Source organism: Kogia breviceps, chromosome 12, assembly GCF_026419965.1.
Source record: "Kogia breviceps isolate mKogBre1 chromosome 12, mKogBre1 haplotype 1, whole genome shotgun sequence".
Classification (NCBI taxonomy): Eukaryota; Metazoa; Chordata; class Mammalia; order Artiodactyla; family Physeteridae; genus Kogia; species Kogia breviceps.
This window is the reverse complement of record NC_081321.1, coordinates 58,910,604-58,929,793: the sequence shown is the minus strand read 5'-3', so window position 1 is coordinate 58,929,793 and position 19,190 is coordinate 58,910,604. Positions and strand designations below refer to the sequence as shown.

Here is a 19,190-nt window from a genome sequence, read left to right as displayed (position 1 = left end):
ACTGTGTGTGTGCACTTGTGTGTGTGATGGCATTCATAAAATACACTGCTTTTCAATCATGTGATGCCACTATGCAATGATGTTCAGGCAACTGTATTGTAAAGGAAATGTGAGGCTGTGATTTAGCCACATATAGATATAGTTGAGACACTAACCCTAGAATCTTCCTAAGTGGGAAGGAAAGGGAAATGTAATGCCCATATAGTCATTCCTTTGATGACTTGAAACTAGAACAAGTTCAACAATTTGAAATGCACAGATCAGTTGATGTACTTACTATTCAAACTTTAGTAAGCCATAAAATAACCATGGAAAATATTACCAGCCTCCTGAAGGATGGAAGACTCTTGACCAAATGGACTTGTTTGACTGTAAAACTAAACAAAACCTAGGACTGGCACTACTTGTCTACATAGAAAACAGGATGAAAATTTTTCTTTCTTTTTTTTTTTTTTTTCGGTATGCGGGCCTCTCACTGTTGTGGCCTCTCCCGTTGCGGAGCACAGGCTCCGGACGCGCAGGCCTAGCGGCCATGGCTCACGGGCTTAGTTGCTCTGCGGCATGTGGGATCTTCCCGGACCAGGGCACGAACCCGTGTCTCCTGCATCGGCAGGCGGATTCTCAACCACTGCGCCACCAGGGAAGCCCGAAAATTTTTCAAAACAGGAATGGATGAGCAAAAATTAACTGGATTTTAATTGTTTCTGTAGTCTGGAGGGGACAAAATTATTACTTGATCTAATTTTTGAAATATTAAATATTTGGCTTGAATTTCCTCTAAAACTCAGCTCTGATAACCTAATAGGAAAGTGAAGTTTAAATACGTTGATTGGGACTTCCCTGGTGGTCCAGTGGTGAAGAATCCACCTTACAATGAAGGGGATGCGCGTTTGATCACTGGTCAAGGAACTAAAATCCCACATGCCGCAGGGCAACTAAGCCCGCGTGCCACAACTACTGAGCCCACGCGCTCTGGAACCCGCACACCACAACTAGAGAAGAGGCACGCCACAACTAGAGAGAAGCCCGCACACCACAACAGAGAGCTCATGCCGCAACAAAACATCCCGCATGCCTCAATGAAGATCCCGCGTGCCACAACTAAGAAAACCCAACGCAGCCAAAAATCAATAGAATAAATAAACATTAAATACATTGATTGAAGTAATAATAGTAATAGTTAATATTACTGAGTGCTTAGTATTTGCCAATTCCTATTCTAAACACTTTTTTAGATAAAAATATGATTCATCATCACAACACTTACAATGCAGTAACTATTATTTCCATTTTATATACGGAGAAACTGGGGCACAAAGAATGTAGGTAACTTGCCAAAGGTTTACACAATTAAAAAGGGGCTGAGGTGGGATTTAAGTTCAGGCAGTCTGGCTCCAAAATCCATGCTCTCAACTATTACATTACACAGCCCCTTGGGTATTCCAAACAAGGTAACTCAAGAAAGTAGGTAACTTTCAAGAAAGTACTTTCAAGAAAGTAGGTAACAAGGTCCCTCAAGGTAAGCTCAAGAAACCATACATGGATTACTTCAGCTAGAATAGGATTTGGGAAGCTGTGTAATTTGGGGAAGCTGTAAAGATTTGCTAAGCATTCACTCTGTTAGCCACTGAAACTGAGTCCTGGGGATGCAAAGATAAATGAGATACAGTACCTACCCTCAAGCAAATCACAGACTAGCTGAAAGAAATATACATGCAAATAAATAAGTGAAATAAAATACATTGAATTCTCTGCAGAAGACATTAGAAGCACAGAGGACAGAGTGCTCAATGTTACTGATATTTCTAATAAGATGAGCTTCCAGAAAGAGATATTTGTTATGTTCTGGCTTTTAAAAGGAAAAATTTTATAAATAAATTTCATAATTTATCCAAAAAAGAAGTAATATTCAGTGAGTCACCAACTCCTTGTTCTTATTTTGATATTCCTTTTTCTAGTCATAACTGCCACCACTCTAGTTGAAGCCTTTATGAATTTTCTTCCCTCTAACAGACTGTTCTGCCTAGACTACATCCTACTAAGGCATCATTTTCATTAGGCTGTAGTCCCAATACAAAAATAATAAATGCTTCCTTTTTTTTTTTTTTTTTTTTTTTTTTGTGGTATGCGGGCCTCTCACTGTTGTGGCCTCTCCCGTTGCGGAGCACAGGCTCCGGACGCGCAGGCTCAGCGGCCATGGCTCACGGGCCCAGCCGCTCCGCGGCATGTGGGATCTTCCCGGACCGGGGCACGAACCCGTATCCCCTGCATCGGCAGGCGGATTCTCAACCACTGCGCCACCAGGGAAGCCCATATGCTTCCTTTTTAAATATAAATTTTTTATCCTGGCATTCAAATTTCCAAATAATCAGTCCTTCAATCTGTCTTTCAAGTTTAGTATTTGTCTTCCCAAAACTATCTTCCCTTGGTGTTCCTTTTTCTACCTCTCTGAAATTTTTTTTCTTATTTTCTTTTTTTGTTTATTTTTTTTCTTTTTCTTTTTTTTTTTTTTTTGGTACGCGGTACGCGGGCCTCTCACTGTTGTGGCCTCTCCCGTTGCGGAGCACAGGCTCCGGACGCGCAGGCCCAGCGGCCATGGCTCACGGGCCCAGCCGCTCCGCGGCATGTGGGATCTTCCCGGACCAGGTCACGAACCCGTGTCCCCTGCATCGGCAGGCGGACTCCCAACCACTGCGCCACCAGGGAAGCCCTTCTTTTTCTTTTAAATTGCTTCTTAAATTTGGTGTTCCCCAGGGTTTTATTCTTGACTCTCTTCTCAAACAATATATTGTGAGTGAAGCTATATCACATAGATTCAGTTATTTGACAATACCTAAATCTCGATAACCAGCTTAGGTCTCATATCAAGTTTTAAACCCATATACTCAAATGCTTATTGGACAGCTTCACTTGGCCATTCGCATGCAATATGTATAAGTTCTAACTTCGAAGAGTTTTTTTTCTTAAATTGCTATTATTTATGTGTGGTCTGGTTCAATGAATGACACAATAATTTACCCAGTCCCCTAAGTCAGAAACTTGGAGTTATTCTGGCACCGTTTTATCTGTTCCCACATCCAAGTAGACATGTTGTCCTATGGATTTTACACCTTAACATCTCTTTTTCTTCTCACTGCATGCTTAATGCTATTGCCTTAATCCAGGTCATAATCTCCTGGTTATATTTCAACTCCTAAGTGGTTTATGCCTTCAGTCTTAAAAGTCCTCCTCTGAGCTGCTACTTTCCTAAAATACCAGTATGGTTATGCTATTGCTTTGCACAAAGCCCTTCCAATTGATCTCTTTCCCCTACAGGAAAAGGTGATAAAGTGAAAAGCCCACTGAATGCCATTCAAGGTTTATCAGGATTTGGATCCCACTTTCCTCTTTAGTCTTATCTTTCACTGGCACCCTTGCCCCAAACCCACACTCCATCACTGTTGAGCAACAACAGTTCTCTATATATTGTCTTATATTAATCCTCTCTACCTGGAATCACCTCCTTACTATCTCCCATTCCATTCCAGTTAATAAATACAACCTTATCTTTAAATATTCAGCTCGGGCAACACCTCCTAGAAGCCTCATTCAACTCCCCTAAGGTATTGGGTTGGCCAAAAGTTTCATTCGGTTTTTTTCTATAAGATGGCTGTAGTAGCACTTAGTTGTCTTTAAGTTCATTCAAAACAATTTTGTTAAGATTGTATGTGACAGCTGTCATATCAGCATGTATTTTTAAAAAGACATCAAAATTGGTGAATTTTTGTAGAGCCATTTTAATATTAAAGATGGAAGAAAAAAAGCAACATATTCAGCATATTATGCTTTATTATTTCAAGAAAGGTAAAAACACAACCAAAATGCAAAAAAAGATTTGTGCAGTGTATGGAGAAGGTGCTGTGACTGACTGAATGTGTCAAAAGTGCTTTGCGAAGTTTTGTGCTGGAGATTTCTCACTGGACGATGCTCCACGGTCAGGTAGACCAGCTGAAGTTGATAGTGATCAAATTGAGACATTAATTGAGAACAATCAACATTATACCATGCAGGAGATAGCCTGCAAAATATTCAAAACATCCAAATCAAGCACTGAAAAATCATTTGCACCAGCTTGGGTATTTTAATCGCTTTGATGTTTGGGTTCCACATAAGTTAAGCAAAAAAAAAAAACCTCCTTGACCGTATTTCAGCATGTGATTCTCTGCTGAAATGTAATGAGGGCTTCCGTGGTGGTGCAGCGGTTAAGAATCCACCTGCCAATGCAGGGAACACGGGTTCAAGCCCTGGTCCGGGAAGAGCCCACATGCCGCGAAGCAACTAAGCCCGTGCACCACAGCTACTGAGCTTGCACTCTAGAGCCCACGAGACACAACTACTGAGCCTGCATGCCACAACTACTGAAGCCCACGTGCCTAGAGCCCGTGCTCCACAACAAGAGAAGCCCCTGCAATGAGAAGCCCGCGCACCGCAACGAAGAGTAGCCCCTGCTCGCTGCAACTAGAGAAAGCCTGCGCACAGCAACAGAGACCCAATGCAGCCAAAAATAAATAAATTTTAAAAAACCAAAACGACTAAATGTAATGAAAACATTCTGTTTTTAAAACAAATTGTGACGGGCAATGAAAAGTGGGTACTGTACAATTATATGGAATGGAAGAGATCGTGGGGCAAGCGAAATGAACCACCACCAACCACACCAAAGGCCGGTCTTCATCCAAAGAAGGTGATGTTGTGTATATGGTGGGATTGGAAGGGAGCCCTCTATTATGAGCTCCTTCCAGAGAACCAAACAATTAATTTCAACAAGTACCGCTCCCAGTTAGACCAACTGAAAGCAGTACTCGACGAAAAGCATCCAGAATTAGTCAACAGAAAACACATAATCTTCTGTCAGGATAACGCAAGACCGCATGTTTCTTTGATCACCAGGCAAAAACTGTTACAGCTTGGCAGGGAAGTTCTGATTCATCCGCCATATTCACCAGACATTGCACCTTCAGATTTCCATTTATTTTGGTCTTTACAAAATTATCTTAATGGAAAAAATTTCAATTCCCTGGAAGACTAAATGGCACCTGAAACAGTTCTTTACTCAAAAAGATAAAAAGTTTTGGGAAAACGGAATTATGAAGTTACCTGAAAAAAATGGCAGAAGGTAGTGGAACAAAAGGGTCTCCTCAGGGCATCGAGGTACATATTGGACAAACCACAGATTTGGTATCTGTGTGCTATGGGATAACTTGCAGTGTTCCACAAGTCCTTTTTTTTTTTTTTTTTTTGCGGTATGCGGGCCTCACTGTTGTGGCCTCTCCCGTTGCGGAGCACAGGCTCCGGACATGCAGGCTCAGCAGCCATGGCTTGTGGGCCTAGCCGCTCCGCGGCATGTGGGATCTTCCCAGACCGGGGCACGAACCCGTGTCCCCTGCATCGGCAGGCGGACTCCCAACCACCGCGCCACCAGGGAAGCCCAGGGACAGTGAATTCGAGTTGACTGCAGTACTATCAAGTGACTTTAAATAGCATGCAATTATAAATGTGAGACTGGAATTTGGGAAATAGATTAGAGCTGGGAACAGAAATTTGAGAGTAATTCAGTGATGTTAGCTGATGTAGGACATGAACTCTCCAAATAAAAGAATATATATAGAGAAAAACCCTCTCTAGAGAGACTGGAACCCTTTTGCACTATTGATGGAAGCATAAAATGGTACAGCCACTGTGGAAAACAGTAAAGCGCCTCCTCAAAACAGTAAAAGCATGGGGCTTCCCTGGTGGCGCAGTGGTTAAGAATCCACCTGCCAATGCAGGGGACATGGGTTCGAGCCCTGGTCCAGGAATATCCCACATGCTGCAGAGCAACTAAGCCCGTGCACTACAACTACTGAGCCTGCACTCTAGAGCCCCACCAGCCACAACTACTGAAGCCTGTGCACCTAGAACCTGTGCTCTGCAAGAAGAGAAGCCACCACAATGAGAAGCCCTCGCAAGAAAACGAAGAGTAGCCCCCGTTCTCCACAACTAGAGAAAGCCTGCGCACAGCAGCAAAGACCCAATGCAGCCAATAAATAAAATAAATAAATCTATTTTTTTAAAAAAAGTAAAAGAATTATCATACGATTTAGCAATCCCACTTCTGAAAGAATTGAAGCAGGGACTCAAAGAGATATTTCTGCACCCATGTGAATAGCACTGTTATTCACAAGAGCTAAAAGGTTGAAGCAACACAAGTGCCTATCAATGAATGAAGGGATAAACAAAACATGGTATATACATACAATGGAATATTATTCAGCCATAAAGAGAAAGGAAATTCTGACAAATGTTGTAACATGGATGAACCTTGAGGACATTATGCTAAGTGAAATAAGTCAGTCACAAAAATACAAATACTGTATGATTCCATTTATATGAAGTATCTAGAGTAGTTGAACTCACAAGCAAAATGGAGCTTGTCAGGGGCTGGGGGGGAGTGTGGAAAATGGGGTACAGAGTTTGTTTTACAAGATAAAAAGTTCTGGAGGTTGGTTGCACAACAATGTGAATGTACTTAACACCACTGAACCATGTACTTAAAATTGGTTAAGAAGGTAAATTTTATGTTATGTGCATTTTACCACAATCTAAATTTTTTAAATTAATAAATATATAAATAGAGAACCCAGGAACTAAACCACGAAAGATGCTCACAATTAAAGGTAGAATGAAAAAGAGAAGTCATCAAAGTAAAAAGATGATTAAAGGAGGTGAAACATAGAAAGGAGATAAGATAAAACTTGTGGTCAACGGTTTCAACTAGAACAGAGAAGAGGAAAAGAATGAGAACTACAGAAAGACCACTAGATTTGGTGATGACTCACTGGTGACCTTAAAGAGTGCAGTTTTAACAAGAGAGAGGAAATAAAACCCATATTACAGGAGTTAAAGGGTGTGGGTGCTGAAGTGTAGGCAATAGGTCTAGATCATTTGTATGAGATTTTAAAAGACTTTCTAATTGAGTGTAGATTTCACTATTTTTGCTCCCTCCAGAAACCCTACTAAAGCAGCAGTAAAAGACTTCCTTTCTTTTTTAAGGCACAGAAGAGTAGCATAAATTGGAGAAACAACAGCAACAAAAAATTGAAAGCTTAAAAGGAGATGAACAAATGATCAAAGACTTTGCAGACATGAGAAAGCTGAACCCGAAGCTATCAATGAAGAAGTCTGAGAAGCAACTCAGTTAATACTGTTGAATCCCCTAAAGGCTCAAATACCTCTAGAAGTGGAGGTAAATGGAGGAGACCAAAAAAGAATGGCTCAAAGACTGTTTAAGAAGCTGTGAAACAATTTCAAGACTTAACAGTTAGACTAATCAAAACAGTGTGGTACTACAAGACGACAGACATACAGGTAAATGGAATAGAATTTAGAGTTCGGAAATAAACTCTTACATTTTATGGTCGATTTTCAACAAAAGTGCTAAGGCAATTCAATAGCAAAAGAATAACTTTGGATATCTCCATGAAAAACAATGAAGTCAGACTCCTACTGAAGTGGAGCAGGACCCTATGGTCCTTGCCCCCCACATCCTCCACCTGCCTTTTGTCTGTGGAAAAACTTTAGCCCAAGTATAAGTTTAATCAGAGAAGTGAGAAAATGCAGAAACAAAGGAAAAGTTAAACGAGACCAAATAATAATAGTTCAGTCATTAAGCACAGTCAAGGAAGTTTAGTTCCTCCTCAAGGGCTGTAGATAATATTCTAAGCCATATCCTGTGAGCTGCCTTAAAGATACTGAAACGTCCAGCAGGTGGAAGAAGTTAACTACATGATGACCAGGCTATGGCCATGACATAAGCTGCCACAATTCCAAGAATTGGCCTCAAGGAAATGGGAACAAATTGACCCTGGAACTGAAGATTAACTGTACTTAAAACAAACAAGATGACGCTGGTCAGACCACTGATGACCAAATTCAAGATGACTGTCAGAGCCGACTGTGCTGTTTCTTCATGTAGCCCCTCCCTCCGTCTATAACAGCTCTTGCCCACTGACTGTCAGTGGTGAGAGTCGGCCTCTGGACAGACGTCCGTCCCACACCCCACCCCCACCCCCCAGTTGCTGGCATCCAAAATAAAGCAGTTTCCTTTCCACTGACCTTGCCTCTTTATTTTTTAATTTTACTGTCTTTTTTTTTAACATCTTTATTGGAGTATAATTGCTTCACAATGGTGTGTTCGTTTCTGCTGTATAAAAAAGTGAATCAGCTATACATATACATACATCCCCATGTCCCCCCCTCTTGCTTTTCCCTCCATCCCTCCCCCCCATCCCACCCCTCTAGGTGGACACAAAGCACCGAGCTGATCTCCCTGTGCTATGTGGCTGCTTCCCACTAGCTGTTTTATATTTGGTAGTGTATAAATGTCCATGCCACTCTCTTTGTCCCAGCTTACCCTTCCCCTTCCGTGTCCTCAAGTCCATTCTCTATGTCTGCATCTTTATTCCTGGCCTGCCCCTAGGTTCTTCAGAACCATTTGTTTTTTGTTTTTAGATTCCATATATGTGTTAGCATACAGTGTTTTTCTCTTTCTGACTTACTTCACTCTGTAGGACAGACTCTATGTCCATCCACCTCACTACAAATAACTCAATTTCGTTTCTTTTTATGGCTGAGTAATATTCCATTGTATACATGTGCCACGTCTTCTTTATCCATTCATCTGTCGATGGACACTTAGGTTGCTTCCATGTCCTTGCTATTGTAAATAGTGCTGCAATGAACATTGTGGTGCTACGACTCTTTGAATTATAGTTTTCTCAGGGTATATGCCCAGTAGTGGGATTGCTGGGTCATATGGTAGTTCTATGTTGTTTTTTAGGAACCTCCATACTGTTCTCCATAGTGGCTGTATCAATATACATTCCCAGCAACAGTGCAAGAGGGTTTCCTTTTCTCTACACCCTCTCCAGCGTTGTTTGTAGTTTTGATGACAGCCATTCTGACTGGTGTGAGGTGATACCTCATTGTAGCTTTGATTTGCATTTCTCTAATGATTAGAGATGTTGAGCATCCTTTCATGTGTTTGTTGGCAATCTGTATATCTTCTTTGGAGAAATGTCTATTTAGGTCTTCTGTCCATTTTTGGATTTTTTTTTTAATTGAGCTGCATTAGCTGCTTGTATATTTTGGAGATTAATCCTTTGTCAGTTGCTGCATTTGCAAATATTTTCTCCCATTCTGAGGGTTGTCTTTTTGTCTTGTTTATGGTTTCCTTTGCTGTGCAAAAGCTTTTAAGTCTCATTAGGTCCCATTTGTTTATTTTTATTTCCATTTCTCTAGGAGGTGGGTCAAAAAGGATCTTGCTGTGATTTATGTCATAGAGTGTTCTGCCTATGTTTTCCTCTAAGAGTTTTATAGTGTCTGGCTTTACCTTTAGGTCTTTAATCCATTTTGAGTTTATTTTTGTGTACGGTGTTAGGGAGTGTTCTAATTTCATTCCTTTACATATAGATGTCCAGTTTTCCCGGCACCACTTATTGAAGATTGCCTCTTTATTGGCTTTTGAGCAGCCAGCAGTCAGCAAGCAGCCGGGCCCCACTTTTGGTTACGCTACCTTACTTCATACACAAAAATTAACTCAAAATGGATCACTGACCTAAATTTAAGAGTTAAAACTGTCTAACACTCGTAAGAAAACATAGGAGGATCTTCATGACCTTGGATTAGGCAATTTTTTCTTAGATATGATAAAAGCATAAGCAACCAAATGTAAAGATAAGTCTCATTTCATGAAAATTAAAAACTTTGTGCCTCAAAGGACATCATCAAGAAAATTAAAAGAGGGGCTTCCCTGGTGGCGCAGTGGTTGAGAGTCCGCCTGCTGATGCAGGGGACACGGGTTCGTGCCCCGGTCCGGGAAGATCCCACATGCCACGGAGCAGCTGGGCCCGTGAGCCATGGCCGCTAAGCCTGCGCGTCCAGACCCTGTGCTCCGCAACAGGAGAGGCCACAGCAGCGAGAGGCCCACATACTGCAAAAAAAAAAAAAAAAAAAAAAAAAGGGGGAACTGGTTGGGAATCTTTGGCAAAAATTAAGGAGATACGTATACCTAGGTTTTGATGAAGTGACTGTCCTTATAGTCCATGATAACCAGGCAGCCAACAGTCATAAGAAGAGCCTACAGAATTGGCTTGGACCAAGCAGTTACAGAGCCCAAGAGTCAGAAAGTGGGAAAGTATAAGGTGAGATATTGCCAGATAAGGAGACCTTCAAACACAAGATCTTACCGATGAAGAGGGCCATGTGATCGTGAATGGCCATGCTGATAAACAGCTGACAGATGAGACAAGGTCCACGAAATTAGGGAAGTTTTATGTTAAGGACATCAATGAGTCCTCAACTTAGGTATTTATCCTACTGAAGACAGTTGTAAAATCAAGAGAGAAATAATATAAGCCAGTCCTTAAACCACCTGGAAAATGGAAGTAGATCCTAGGAGGCTGAAGACTTCTAGGAAAAAGATATGGAAAAGGTGATATAAATAAACAAAGGAGTATCCACGGTGTACAATTGGGTCAGACCAATCTTTCCACTCCTATCAACTTCCCCCACTACACACACATATACTTCCATTTGTAGGCAAAAGATGAGAGACCCCGAGGACTTCTTAAGTTTCCCTCCCTCCCTAACCACTCACCCTCACCACCCTGGCCAAATAAAAATCCAACTGGGAATAAAATGTCATCAAAGGAAAGCTAAGCTTCAGAGATGCAAAGAAATGTGTTTGAGGGGAAGGATAAAAGGAAATAAACTGAAAGTAAGAGAGAATTCTCCTGGTCATTCCCCAAGGTGAATGGAGAAGGTAGGTGAAGTTATTAAAGGATAGATACAGGATGTGAGAGTATGGAGATATTTGGAAAAAAATCAATAGTGATTACTCTGAGATTGGGAATCAACAAAAAGTCTGATCTCTTTCCCTTAAGTAGCTTGTCTTTTTGGTTTTAAGCCATCATTCCAGCCTATCAAGTTTGTGTCACAAGCAAATTTGATATGCATGCCTTCTATGCTTAAACTACATTGAATAGGAGAAAAGAAAAGGCTGAACTTTATAGCACAAAACCAACCTAACAATCAGTTTGGTTGGATTTTTTTTCCCATTGACATTTGACTTCTAGAGCTTACAGCGTACATTTTAGGTTCTTTGGCAGGAATTGTTCACTATTACTACCATCCACTCCTAATTCCTACAACCTAACCACATGAATACCATACCAAAATAAATTTATGCCATAGCTGAAGTATTTTCTTGATTTGGTAGTATACTATCAATAAAAGGAAATGAAATGAGCCTGCCATGACTTTTAAGAAACTCAAGCAGGCTTCTACATAACAGCATTTTCTTTTCAACATATTCACAAACCAACATCACGTACATAGTTAATGAAGTTGTCATCTATCCTGTTACTTTAAGTATCTACAAATGAATTTTTTTTAAAAGGTAGCAGTATGGGGAAAAAAGCCTTAGGCTCACCTGAGACCTTAGAAGATCCCACTCTTTCAATGAGAAGTCTTCATAAAATTGATTATGCCATGATAGTCAGAATGAGGGATGAGCCTGTGTTCACATGAAGAAAATCTCCAAACTGTATTAACTCAAGTGGCCTCCACCACTTTAACCCGTACTACAGCAGACGAAAGTGAGCCTGCAACACCCATGGAAAAAGAGATATACAATTTGGCCATACAACATCTAAAGCAACCTAGAAACAGCTCTAGTTTTTTTTTTAAAGTAGTCTACTAACCCATTGGGTCTGGTACCTCCAGACAAGTGTGGTGTTGGAAATATCTATTATTGACTGTTACAGTGAAACCCCATTTCTGAAGTTAATAGTCTTAATTAAAAAAAGCTGAAAGAGAACTGGACTGCTCATTGATCACAGCTAAGCTTACTGGAATTTGTTCTTTTCACTGTCTACTTTTTTACATAGAGAGAGATGCGAGGAACAATATACCACATAGATATTTGAGGAGAAACATATTTAACAGCTGACCTATTATTCTAACATTTCAATTCTAACTTTAGGGATTGAACTACATTAGGCAAATATGGTATTTTTGATTCCTGATAGTTCTTGAAGAAGAGACTTAGATTACAATCAGTTTTTCTTTACAGTGACTTTGTTAACAATGTAGTTTCCCATGGGCTAAAAAGAGTGCTTTTGGATATCCCCAAAGTTATAGAATATGTCCAATCGCACTGCCCTACCCCACCTCACCTTTGCATCTAAGGATGACACACTGCTTTTCCTTAAGTCAAGACAGATAACCTGAAAAATAGGAGTCTATTTATAAAACAGTGAGAAAAATACTTGCAATCAGAGGAATCCTCAAAAATCTACAACTTAAAACTCGCATATTATAAGGACCCAAAGGGAGATTAGGCCAAATACATTATATCATTCAAATGGCAGTATTCACATCGAAAGTACAAATAAGTACAGATGTTTAGTACTGGATAATCACATTAGATACTAATGGAAACCTTTCAGATTCATCTCAAATTTAATCCTGTTTCATGTTCAGAAATAAAATGACACTGAAAGTTTGTCTTCAAAATGTAAGAACGGAGGGGGAACCTATGGGCTAAGATGACCGTCATCACTTTTTACTAAAAATGGTGACCAGAACTAGGGCAAATTCCACCCGAGAAAAATCAAGGAACTACTTTCTAACAACTTAAGGACTTGCCTACCTGACCATAAGTCAAAATGTTAAACTGTAAAATACACTATATAATGCCAGTTCTCTAACTTCAGGGAGGCTCAGGAACCACATGGAAGCCTGTTAAAATGCAGATTCCTTAACCTCACTTCCAAAGATTCTGATTCTGTAGCTCTGAAGTACAGCCTGGACATGTATTTTGACAATATAGACCAAGAATTTGGAAATGAGCACTCTAAACATATTTTAATTAATGGAGGTTCAGCACATAAAATCATTAGCGTGGGTCAAATTATGTCATTATCCTCACATTATACAATTTATAACAATGGTTTTCAACATTGGGGGAAAATCAGAGAACCTTCTGAGAAACTATGTGACCTTTCCACCAAAATATGCATGTATATACACAAGATTTCAAATACAATAAGAGGTTCATGCATCTTCTGAAACCCCAAGTAAAGAAATGCAAGCTGGAATGTTACCTATTACATAGTTACACACAAAGTCAAGTGAAATTCTAGGTTCTTCAGTAAACATTTTGGGTTACTTTATACAAAGTATCTTTGATAATGGATATAATTACATCTATTTCCCATAAGAATTAGTTGGCATCCATAAAAACCTTTGGAAAGGTCAGGTTCAGCAAGAATCACTATCATTCTCAAAAGGTTGTTTTCCTTACTCAAAAAAGCTTTCTTTAGTCATCACCAAGTTTCTAGCACTATAAAGAGGTGACGAATCCTTGGCACATGAAACAGTCAAAATAGGAATGATCTCCAATGCAAAAAGGTTTCCCATAGACTCCTATCAGAACTGAAAATACGTTTTACAGCTAAATTACTTCAATTTTAACTTTAAATATCACATAATATAGCACACAATATTTTACATGTTATCGGCATGGACAGAGCATCTTGTGAAAACTGAAACAAATCTTTAAAAAGTTAGACTAAGACATTTACCTGAACTATCTATTTTAGCAATATCAAACAGCTCAAGTTCACATGATATTTGCTAACTGGATTTTGAGGACTCTAAGTAAGACTTCACTTCGCACTACATTAGCATCATTTCCATATAAAAAATGGGCTAAAGAGAAATTCAGACTGTTTAGTAAAAATGTTTTTAACAACTAGCTTTAAAATAATAGAACTTGACAAAAGTTCAACTTACTAAATGTATTAAGATTTTTTAAAACTCTGAAGTAGATATTATATTACGTAGTAGAAAAAAACTCCCCAAAAGCCTCTGTCCAGGAAGAACAAGAAGGACATCAAGATGTTCTCAGCAATTTCCTCAACAGCAGGAAATGAAAGGCTGGAGATGCCAAGGTTTTGATCAGCTTACTTTTTTTTTTTCTCTGAATAGGCTTACTCATTATTAACTGATGAAAGATAACACACATATGATATTAAAAACTAAAAATCTAATGGTTCTACTATCATGACTGTCAGTTAATGCTCAAGTAAGAAAAAAGTTCTTTTGGTTCCCTAGCTCTCTGGGGAAAAAAAAAAAAATTCTACCTACTGGACCATCTTAGAACTGTGTAGCTTTTATTTTACATTATTAACATCAATTGTAGGAAGCTGATTTACTGATTCAGATAATTATATCCTTCAAGGCAACACTATGCCCAATTTCATGCTAATGAAAAGCTTCTTTAGTTCTATAAACGGTCATGTTTCTTGCTTATTTCCACAACTCATTCAAATGATTGTTTCTATCACATAAAAATATAAGATGCACTGGGGTCCATCTTGGATTTTTTTCTTCTGATGAAAAACTAGCAGATTATTTCTAGGTGTAATTTAACTGAAAACACTACTTCAACTTCAAATTTATTTTAATGATATGTACAGAACTTAACAAATTACAATTAAAATGGAATCAGTTATGTTAATTACACATAACTTAATATCATGCAACACTGCATGGTAAAAACAACAGCTTCATTCATATACAAAACTATTATTTTGAGACTCGTGATAGTATATTGAAATTTCTGACATAAGCTTTTTGCAAAGAGTATTTCATAAAAATTTAAAGACCTGATTAATCAGTTAATACATTATTAGGAAAGATAGCAAACATTATTAGTAAAGTGAGACTACAAGCAATTAACTTGAAAATTATACCAGATACAGGGTTGGATGTAGTCTTGTGAAATAAATGTTTGGTTAAGAAAATAGTTTTGAAAAAGATCTCCTATTGAAGCTATGTATTAACTTTGTGAAATCAGGTTATATAAATCAACAGTCAAGTTTATTCAGTTAAAGAAAATATGCCTATCCTTTCTTATACTCATAAATAAGTACTTATACAGTCTTTATATACAAGTGAAGAAAAATTCAATGTAAAAAATATACTGCCAATCCACTTCTTATGGTTGAAATAGCTCTTTATCTACACATTAAATTGCATTGATGAAAATGTCCAATTTATATCACATTCAACCAGCATAAATATTTAAGCTGTATTGTTGTAAACAGAAGAGAAAAACAAATTCTTTTATTTCATCACTGGGTAACAATCTACTCCTCAACTTCGAATGCTATAGAAAGGCTCAACATTTAATCAAATCCAAACCCACTGAACTTGGAGTAAACAAAGTGAATGTTTTCAAAGTGCATAATTTCCAACTCATCCACTTGTAATATTTATCCAATTCCAGTTCATCAGCGAGAAAATAAAATGTACTTAGCTATAAAAATACTAAGGAATGTTATTGAAAAGGAAAGGCTATTTGGTAGAAGTAACTACAAAAATAATTAGTTTAAATCTTCGTAAAGCTTTAATGCAAGAACATCAGTACACTTTTCTTTCCATAAACCTTAAAGCATGATCAATAACCAGATTTTAAATTTCCACCTATCCAGTACTTGAAAAGAAGTTGCAACCAAGTGTCTCTTCAAAAAGCAAGAAGAATGATCATGCAGGTGTTACTCTGCTGACATTTGGGGACATGGATATCTCTGTTGGGTTGTCATCTCTGGCTCCACTGGCAGCAAGTACAGGCAAGGAGTTACTCTGAAATGCAGATGTTGGACAACTAGTCATGCCAACATTTTCATCTTCACCATTGTCTGAATCTGGTGTTGTAACTTCACTGTCCTGAAGCCCTAGGATCTCACAAACCGCTTGTGGCAACTCCTGAATAAGAAAAATCAAATATAAAATCATCATTTACCATAGAGGAAAAGTAATCACAAATTAACACTTCTATTTAATACTACATCTAAGCATTTGCTTTAACAGTGTAATTGTTAGGCACCCTCTCAAACCACCCTTTCTCCACTCCAAATGAAACCCTAACCACTCTTTTTAATAAGTGGTTCTCTGACCTTCTATTCTAAATTAGCCACTCTCTACCCCATCCCACCACTCCCACCCACAAGCATATTGTTTTCTAATATTTTGCATTTATTTCATTCTCCTTATTGACACCATCTTTCTCCCTCAATACAAAAGAAGTTCCTTAAACATAAGAAGTATCTTGCTGACAGGTTTTTTAAAAAATTTATTTTGGCTGCGTTGGGTCTTCATTGCTGCACACGGGCTTTCTCTAATTGTGTCGAGCGGGGGCTACTCTTCGTTGCAGGGCACGGGCTTCTCACTGTGGTGGCTTCTCTTGTTGCGGAGCCCGTCTTCAGTAGTTGTGGCATGTGGGCTCTAGAGCACAGGCTCAGTAGTTGTGGCGCATGGGCTTAGTTGCTCTGCGGCATGTGGGATCTTCCGGACCAGGGCTCGAACCCATGTCCCCTGCATTGGCAGGCGGATTCTTAACCGCTGCTCCACCAGAGAAGCCCTCACTGGCAGGTTTTGAACAGAACAGCTATCAAATAACTGTGTGTAAAACTGAACCAAAATAAATATTTGGAACCATGATCAAATGACACAAAGACCAAATAAGAATTCTCATAAAAAATATGAAAACCAAAATACATCAAAAGTCTAATACTTAGGTTTAAATTCAGAACATAACACATCAACTTTGCCTTGTTTTTAGAGAGTATTAAGAGTTTGACTGATACAAATGTAATGACAGAGACCAAATACTCTTCATTTAATTACTTCTGATTAGCATCTGCCTTTACTTAAAGATACTACATATTTAATATGAGGTCCTATTCTGTATTCTTTGATTAGGTAATTTATCAATGCTTCTGCAGCCTCTTTGGTGTTTTCATTACTTTCGTCATTTTGCCTTATTATTATATGCTTCCTATCTAGCATAATTAACCAATTGTTTTCAATTAAGTGCTGTAAATTTATAATGGTAAACAAATGCTAGCCAATGCTTTGTGTCTGCCTTCAACTTGCTGTCAATTTTACTTCTGAAAGGAAAAATTCTTGACCTCAATCCACCAAAAACATACAAACAAAAAAATCTTGTAATTACTTAAAACACTGTATACCTTGCATTTTACCATCTGTAGAGAAATTGCTTCTGCCTTGCATAGTACATCTTCCACATCAATCTTCATGGACAATTCATTGATATGCTAAAATAAATCAATAAAATACAAAAACTGAAACTGAAACACTATTATATTCTACTATACAACTTATTACCAGTTATATATATTACACTGTAGATAAAATCCTTAAAATAAAAACACCCTCATACTACAAGTAAACAGGAAATTTAATATATCTTTCATTAGATCATTTCAAGTTTTAAAGCTAAAGAATAAGCTAATAAGCTTACGGAACATTAAATCCAGCAGTTGTCTCAAGTCTACTATCTCAAGTTATAAGCAAAAGAATTATTTTTTTAGAAAATTAAACTACATAAAAGAGCACTTGCTGAATTTCCTTTTCTTCCTAATTAGCTAGGAAAAATAACTGGCAATATGTATTTGCTGAACTGTCATTCTCAGAGAGTCAGTCCTAGTACTGACTGTCATTGATAAAATTTAAGTTACTTGAGGGATTCAATACTGCTCCAAGGAAATGTATGTATATCAATACCACCAAGAAGAGGAAAGAGCCAAAATATTACAATTTAAGTTAAAGTAATAACTACCTTAAGTATTTCATTAAAGCCATAATGCTTTTCCATTATTTGCTGCTTTTCTGATTCCAGAATAGCACAACAGAGAAGAAGATGGAAATTTTTACATGGTAGTTCAGTCCACATTACCTATAAAAAATAGAACACTTATTTAGTAAACTCTATCAATTCTAAAATATTTTCCTCACAGATACAATGCCGAACTCTGAATGACTTCTGTGCAAAGCACAAGTTGCCTAGATAGGGTAGTCCACTCTTTTTCTAGTTAAGAAATGAGTGTGGGGAAAGAAAGTCTTACTTTTACCTACAAAGTAACTATTATATTAATAGTTAATATAATATTAACTATTATATGAATATGACGAGTTCCAAATGTGGCTCTTTAGGTAACTACAGTAACACTGAGCCTAACTAGTATGATAAATGGTATTAACTAAGGAGCCACAGTCATGAGGTTAAAGTGTAAGGGTTAGAGGCATTTTCAGTATTTTTCTGAACCTTCAGTTTTTCACTTTTAAATCATCTTCAGTCTCGGTGGGGCGGGGGGTGGGGGGTACAGGGGAGCTAAATCATGGGAATAAAGATTCAGTTATACACTGCATAGAATCAAAAACACCCAGAGGTAGCTATACATTCTAAACATAATATTATTTAACTCAGAATATCCCTGACAAAAACTGAATTGACCGCCCAAAATTTATACCCAAATGTATAAAACATTTGATCAATAGCTGCACTTCTTCCTAAGTATAGCCAATGCCCTAAAACTTAAGTTCTTAATTTCCCCCTGGTTAATATACCTAATAATATCTTTTTTAGAAAGATCAAAAGAGGCATGTAAACACTACTATTAAAGCATACCTGAAATGTTTTTATATCTTTTACCAGAAGTAAATTAAGTAGAATAATTTTCAGACCAAATCCAATTCTTGAAAGTTTAATTACAATGCAATCAACCTCAAAAGTTTCATTAAAAGTTCCAATTTATTTGGTAAACACAGACTAAGGAGTTATTACAGCTATGTTGATAATTTTTTAAAAAGCAGTTGAGATAACAATTTAATAAAACTGATTACCTTTAAAATATGATTCTAGGTCAAGAACATGTGAGTTTTCCTTCTAATTTCAAACAAAGAAACTGATCCTCCATAAAGTGGTGATCCTTCAATCAGTGCATCACCTTCTCTAATGGCAGCACAGTCACCAGAAGTACAGGAATCAATTTCCAGGTGTAAAAGCCTCAGGGTGCCCACTGTATACAAGTCTATTTATTATCCAAACAGATTATTTCCCCCATTCTTTCCATGGGAATATTTCTGTCATCTTTACTTTTATAAAGATAAGGCATCAAGCAGTCATTATACCAATATTCTATTTCAAAAGCACATCCATCTGTTAACTTAACAATTAACAGATGTATAAGAAGAAAATAATAATTTTCTGTTTTTCATCAAGAGTTGCCCTGGGTGCAAGA

The 19,190-nt window shown here is 38.0% G+C and overlaps 1 protein-coding gene and 1 long non-coding RNA gene across 3 annotated transcripts in view; both read right to left on the bottom strand.

The window, feature by feature from the left end:
* Positions 1-3,810: 3,810 nt before the first annotated feature.
* Positions 3,811-14,445, bottom strand: LOC136792275 (uncharacterized). The gene is made up of 2 exons (XR_010835839.1): positions 11,510-14,445; positions 3,811-4,057 (listed from the first exon to the last, which is right to left on the bottom strand). It is a non-coding gene; the product is annotated as an uncharacterized lncRNA (long non-coding RNA).
* An 82-nt stretch (positions 14,446-14,527) lies between these two features.
* Positions 14,528-19,190, bottom strand: part of TBC1D15 (TBC1 domain family member 15) — a 69,772-nt gene continuing 65,109 nt past the window's right edge. For both annotated transcript variants that reach the window (XM_059082407.2, XM_067009757.1), the window contains 3 exons: positions 17,729-17,845; positions 17,118-17,204; positions 14,528-15,852 (listed from right to left, as the gene is read on the bottom strand). In XM_059082407.2, coding sequence (XP_058938390.1) covers positions 15,631-15,852; positions 17,118-17,204; positions 17,729-17,845 — 426 coding nt within the window. In that variant the 3' untranslated portion in view covers positions 14,528-15,630. The remainder of the gene's footprint in view (positions 15,853-17,117; positions 17,205-17,728; positions 17,846-19,190) is intronic.